The following is a 6,868-nucleotide window of genomic DNA, read 5'->3' on the forward strand; positions in this document are numbered from 1 at the left end:
AGTGCGGGACACCTGGAGTGCCATAACTTGGCACGCCGGGACACTTAAGTGCCATAACTTTAAAATGGTACACTTAAGTGCCATCATCGGAGTAAAATGGGACACTTAAGTGCCACTCCGGCGAAAATCCGGCCAAATGGCTGACGTGGCAATTTTCCGGCGAGTTTAGTCCAAAACGGGCGTCGTTTTGCACGCCGACGTGGCGGAGAAAACGTAAAACGACGCCGTTTCGTGTCTACGTGTAAATAATAATATAAAAATTAATTAAATTATAAAGTATTCAAAAAATTTAAAAAAAGAGAAAAATTAAAAAATTAAGAAAAATTAAGAAAAATTTAAAAATTAAGAAAAATTTAAAAGTTTTAAAAAATTAAGAAAATTAAAAAAAAAATGGGGGGGGGGAGGTCGAACGGGCGGCGGCGGCGAGGGCTCAGCCCTCAACCGCCCGTTCGACCTCCCCCTTTTTTTTTTAATTTTTTAAAATTTTCTTATTTTTTAAAATTTTTAAAATTTTTTAAAATTAAAATTTTTAAAATTTTTTTTTTTTTTAAATTTTTTAATTTTTAAAATTAAAATTTTAAAATTTCTCTTTTTTAAAATTTTTTTAATTTTTAAAATTTTCTTTTTTTAAAAATTTTTAAATTTTATGCTGATTTGGAGCTCCATGAGCCACGTAGGCAAAAAATAATAATAAAATATTGCCACGTAGGATTTCCGGCAAGGGTCGCCGGAGGTGGCACTTTAAGTGTCCCACTTTAAAAAAAAAAAAGTGGCACTTAAGTGTACCGTTTTTGAAGTTATGGCACCCAGTGCCGTGCCGAGATTATGGCACTTGTGGTGGACTTCTGCCCTTGTGACCAGCACGTGACAATAGGAGTAATTTTTGGTGTCAACAACTTTTCAGATTGATTGTGGTTTATACAAAGACATTTTCTGCGAGAATTTACTCAGAAACATTGTCATGGCCTGCCAGTCGGTTAACTGAAGTTGATTGCGATGGCTATGGAGACATCTAGCCAACTTCCTGAACCATTCAATTGCCTTCTTTCAATATATTATAAAATTCCACAGCTTCATAAGTCCTTCCATCGACTGTAATTTTGTATCGGAAGCGACAAAAAAGCAATTAATGCCGACTGATTGGCAAATTTTGCTTTATCTATTTATGTCCTTTGAAGCTAGTAATCCACCTTTAAATTTGATATATTTACTGTAGGAGATCAGGGGAGATGGGACTTAATTTTCCAATTCGAAATTTTTTAAACCATAGTGAAAAAGACATGTTGCTTTTTATTAGCAGTACAAACTCTTTTCAAAATGAAAGGTATCTAGCCATCGTTTTTATTTGCTATTATAAATACTCAATCACCAGGAGGTTGAAAGCCCACATATTTAATAACAGTTGAAAGTGTTTGTCACAATTTAGAATCTAGATCGCATAAAATTTCCAAGTGATGAAATTTGAACTTTGCTTTCGGGTACAATTTATGCTTAGAGGAATCAGTTTAGAGACTTTTCACTATGAATTTCTTCCACTTTAGGTCGCCAAACTTTCTTATGAAAAATTGTAACTCTAGTTTCTTCTATTATTTGGTCAGTATTTGTTAAAAAGATAGTATAGTGGCCATACTCTGCAAATGTAATTTTAGCTTCGTTTGCTCATACTGAATTAGAGTTCATCTTTCGAATAACCAAGCTTATAAGACACTGAATTGCTCCTGAATTTGAATTATTCTCTTTTGGGCAAACCTACATTTAGATTATCAGGAATAATGCTATATGTACATTGGTGATCAATTTCCTTACCATAATGGTCTAAATAATGACACTCTGCGTTATATATATTATACATGTTATTCTTCTTATTCCGTAAGAATTCCTGATCAGATTCCCAATCAGATCGTCTAATTAATGCGCAAAGCCCAACTCTGCAAGTAATTGCTCTTTAGGAACATTAACCTAAAGGAGACAAGTGAAAAAGAGCAGCCTCTAATGCAAAGCAAAAACCAAGTGAATGATTAAACAAAAGGAGACAAGTGAACAAAGAGCAGCCTGTTTGAGAATCAAACTCTCTTGTCTCACCTTGGCATAGTCTCCTGGGCCACAGGAGGGATCATCGCTGGGATGACCATTATTGAATTCATCTAATGATCCGACGCTTTATCAGACATACACATAATCTTTTAAGAGTCCCTGCAAATGTTTACTTCTGCATTGCAGAATGCCTCCCTTCCATATATCCACTCAAACCCTCGAACTCAAAAGCTCGAAAGACGCATAAAGCTTTGAGTGCTTCGCAATTGATGATACATGCGACGACCATTATGCACCAATTTGTCGATAAAAAAGGCCAGCTAAAGACTTGACGACGGCCCTGCATCTTTCAGGTTTTACCTTGTGAAGACAACTGGTAGTTGGCAGACACATAGGAGCATCATCTGGTACCATATGACATCGATCCCACATGTCGTTGATGCCTTAGTGATAGAACGGAGTCATACTTGTGGATCTTGAGACTCAGAACTCATTATGAAACTGGGAAATGCCAACGTTATATCCCTGCAAAAGGTGCAAAAGAAAGAGTTGTAGCATATCACTCCTGCAGAGTAATCCCATTGAGAATGCGAAGCCCGACATGACCAGAGACAGATGTTTAGTAGACAGTTTCCGGGTTATCTTTTTCTTTGCAGGGGGTTTAAATTTTGAAGTAGAGAGGCTGCTCTCCACATTGATGTGACCAATATGTTAATCTCAATCGGGCTTACATACTTTAGGTATGGAAGAGTCATGTTTCTTATCAGAGAAGGATTCTTCGACACAAAGTCCTCCCACTCTTCCCGATCAATCCTTCCATCATCTTTTGTATCGGCTTCTCTAAATGCCTGTCAATTGAACAACCAGTTTCAGAATGATGGAAGTACCAAGTTGACGATAGTTATGCATGAAAGTTAAGTACTGCACCTTATCCACGATTGTTTCCACAACATCCTCCGAGAGTTCCAAATCCGATTCATGAAGAAGTGCCAATACCATTTCCTTCAACTGTAAATTGAAACCACTACAAAAGAAATTAGGAACAATTCAAACACATCCATCATGTTGTCCATGCAACAGCAGAAAAAAGGAGATATCGTCCTCACCTCCTCTCGCTCAATATATCCAGTGTGCCTCAAGTCATACAACCTGAAAGCAACTGTGGAAAGGTCTCATGACTCAGATATCATTTAGCTACTAATGTGAACATTATGCTCCAACATGAAAGAGTAAGTCAAATTGAATTTTAGTGAGAACTAAAAGAGGGAACAAAAGAAAAAGGGATATTTGAAATTTTCATACATGCAATCTTTTCTTCTATCGGTGCATTTGGGTGAAAGATGCCAAGCGATCTCACAAATTCACCAAACTCAATGACCCCATTTCCCTTCATATCGAACAAATCAAATATCTGCAAAATATGATACTCACAGTTCATGTATCAGCAGGACAAAAAAGGCATTACTCTAATGAATGAGCAAAATCACAAAAAGTTGTGAGTGGCACTTTGTAAGATAAAAAATATTTGGGATCCCGGCTCTTTTTATCTAAGTGGGACGGTTAATCGTATCAGATTACACAAGATAAATGAAGTGAAAAGATATCCATCAAATAGAAGTGACCCTATGTTACATACCCTGTCGGCAAAAAGATTTCTACAATTTCTGTTCCGGAAAAGTGCAAGCTGAAACTCTTCCTGCTCGAAATGCAGCATAAATAGCAGTTTTCAGTAGCAGAAACAAGTGCACCATTAACCTTGTCAGTGTCTTGTGATCACGCGACTAGACTAGAAGAAGACAACCCAGCAAGTGGCAACTGATGGGCAAAAGGAAAGGGATTCTCATTCAAGTATCAAACGCAGGTTTGAAGCATACCTTGTGAATAAGCCCATCAGCAACAATGGAACTGCTTAATTTCTTGAAGAGCACATATAAGGCTTTGACCTCACCTGCAGTAACTGCATTTAAAAAACATAGATGGTCAAAGTGATGAAGGCAGGTAGCATCACAGTTAATTTAGTGTATGACTTTATTGAAGATCTGTCCTTAATTAAGTAATTCTGAATGTACACAAAAGAAGCATATGACAATGCTCTATTGGATGAACAAGCGCTCGAGAATAGACAGATTGGAAATGAACTGGGGAAAAAAGTCCAGGTTACACTAAAGCTTCATGGGAGCAATCTAAAGGGAAGTATATGCAGAAACTTAACATCTAAACGATTGGCACTTACAAGGTGTTGCAGCAGCAAGAACATTAGGCTCTTCATATCCGGGTGTTTGCTCAGAATTCTTCGAAATAATGCAGCCCATGACAATTACTTACCTTGCAATTTTCCCAGATACATCTGCCAGCTCGAATTGAGAAAACTGTCTAGCCACCCCTGCCAATGCCAGTTCACAGGAGAATGAGATGCTGCAAAATGCCAATTCAGCTTAATTTGGATATCGAAAGGTTTTTTTTTACTGCTTAGACTTTCAGGCATACAATTGCTCTTCTTAGACCATACAAGAGATTGCACCCTCTGGTACCATGGATTTCATGGTCAACGCTGTGAAACTAGAGTCAAGACAACTGCATGCAACACCAAATTCAAGAATGGAAGTTTACCACTCTGGGTAGGCATAAATTATATTACTCAGACTCAAACATGGAGTCTGGCACGCTTAGTCATCTGTGTTTCGAGATGTCTGACAGATGGACTTGGTACGTGGATGTGTAAGACTTGAGTGCCAGAACTGGGTCATAGGAAAACATAGAATCAATATGCTTTTTCGCTCCTGGTGAGCAGAACGTAAGAAAAGGTTCAAAATTTTGTAGGATGTTGAATCATCACACCTCGAATTCAAGATATTCTTTCTTCAACTCAGTTATGGTGATTCTGAGTGTAGCAGGTCTGCTATGAGACACATAGCAAATTTTAAGCTCAATATGAAGTTTCCCCATACCCACACCCATACCCATTTCTTATCCTGTATACTGATGAAGTTTCCCCATAACCACACCCATTCCCTTTTCTTATCCTATATATACAGGTCACTTTGCTTTAATAGATGAGTAGTAGAACCTCGGGGACACCCAAAATAAATAAATAAAGACAAGAAATTGTCAAAAGAGCATTGATGCTTTGATTCGTTTGCTGATGATGTAATCACTGATGGTAAACACCGGCATCAGTAAATCACCAAATTAAAGGTCAAGAGCACCTATCTGCCTAAAGCATTTATATTAGAGAAACTATGAATCTATGAAGATGAGACATGAGTAGCAGGCTTTTTTAAAGAAGAACCATGACCCTAGAAACTGTGGAAGCCGGCAAAATAAACTGTTTTCCTCAACATTATGACCGGATGGAGTTAACCAAAAGCAAAGGAAATCTAATTTCAAAAGACAGATATCCTTGATGCAGACAGTTTCAGGTCAATACGCTTGACAAGTGCACAAAAAAGTACCGTGCAAGTGGCTCAAGACAAATGTACAAAAACTGAAACGTCAAGATGGAACTGACCATCATAAAATCTCAAAATTCTGACATATATATCCATTAAAGAAAACTATGTAGACCCCAAGGTTGAGAGAAGCAGCTATGCACAAGATGAGTGTATGTCTGATTTCGCAATTACAATTTTCCCAAAGAGTGTACTACAGACAAGAATATTCAAAAAATAGAAGTAACGAAACTCATCGGAGGAATTCTCGTGAGGAAGAGACTCATTCAAAGAAAGCCCATCTTTTCGTTATCCATCAAACCGTCGACGTGGGATAAAAATATCCTCTTAACCGTTTCCTCATTGGACCACAAACCCAATACGCAAACGCAGATTTCTTGAGCCAACTTAGCAGATTTTTTGCTTCTTGAAAAAGCAGGTCAATGTTAAGATAACAAGACGAACCTTGCACTTCAATCGATTTCTCTTTGTTTAATCTTTTATTGGACTCTAGCCGTGTGAAGAGGATATGACTTTTGGAGGCTTCCTAGGAACGATGAGAATGACTACTTAGTGGAATCAAATTCCCAAGAAAAAGAATAAACTTTTATAAGCCCTGTTTTCTTAAACGAAAATGAAGGGTAATCACTCACGTCGTTATACTATCAAATTTATTTAATCACCCTTTCTTTTTCCATTTACGACCAGTTAAGCAAATAAGGATGAACAAATTTACCCAAAGAGAATAAAAATGAACAGAAGGAAGGAACTTTGCCCTGCATCTGCATATCGAGGAGAGCCGATGGAAATCATTAACGAGGTGCATGCGAGCTTTTAAATCTTTCTGGTGTTTGTCAAAGGCAAAAATCCAGAAGGGATAGGAAATTGCAAGATTTTGCCGATGGTCTCTGCATTTTCTCAGCAACCAACCAGAGCGTTGGCGAAAGGAAGCAAGAAGAATCATCAGAGCAGGAAAACAGGGCAAATCCTTCGAGCGGGTAAAAAAATCACAACCACCCATCAAACGCTCAAAGCACGGAGAAAGAGAGAGAGAGAGAGAGAGAGAGTCGTGGACTAACCCGAAATCTGCGGTGGAGGGAAGTTGGGATTCTTGAGAGATACTCTCTCGCGCTCTGTTTTTATCCACCGGGCAAATGGAACTCCCCTGGATTTCTCAGGCACTCTGCATTCTGGTTTTGGAACTTCTCCAAGAATAAAGAGTTCCTTTCTTGATTCTTGGTCTCTCTCTCTCTCTCTCTCTCGCTCGCTCGCTGTCTTCCCCACCAAGAAAATCTGCCGAACACGCGAATTCGCTCTCGTACCGCCAAATGGGGGTCGCTATTCCTGAGCTCCCCAGAGAGCGACGTCGATAGAAAGTGCTCAAAGTAACGAACTTTCGCCTCCTC

At 38.5% G+C, this 6,868-nt stretch overlaps 1 protein-coding gene across 4 annotated transcripts; it reads right to left on the reverse strand.

Moving 5' to 3' along the window:
• Positions 1-2,378: 2,378 nt before the first annotated feature.
• Positions 2,379-6,868, reverse strand: LOC120285856 (calcineurin B-like protein 4). 4 transcript variants are annotated; one of them, XM_039304357.1, is made up of 10 exons: positions 6,542-6,866; positions 6,199-6,370; positions 4,268-4,417; positions 3,909-3,991; positions 3,671-3,730; positions 3,337-3,445; positions 3,141-3,193; positions 2,962-3,042; positions 2,770-2,882; positions 2,379-2,559 (listed from the first exon to the last, which is right to left on the reverse strand). In XM_039304357.1, exons 3-10 carry the CDS (start codon positions 4,344-4,346, stop codon positions 2,496-2,498), a joined length of 642 nt encoding a protein of 213 aa, XP_039160291.1. In that variant the 5' UTR covers positions 4,347-4,417; positions 6,199-6,370; positions 6,542-6,866; the 3' UTR covers positions 2,379-2,495. The 4 variants fall into 4 exon arrangements, with proteins under 4 accessions (XP_039160291.1, XP_039160292.1, XP_010035254.1 ...); XM_039304358.1 differs by lacking the exon at positions 6,199-6,370 and having other exon boundaries at positions 4,268-4,449; XM_010036952.3 differs by lacking the exon at positions 6,199-6,370 and having other exon boundaries at positions 6,542-6,862.

This window comes from Eucalyptus grandis, chromosome 11 (genome assembly GCF_016545825.1).
Source record: "Eucalyptus grandis isolate ANBG69807.140 chromosome 11, ASM1654582v1, whole genome shotgun sequence".
Taxonomy (NCBI): Eukaryota; Viridiplantae; Streptophyta; class Magnoliopsida; order Myrtales; family Myrtaceae; genus Eucalyptus; species Eucalyptus grandis.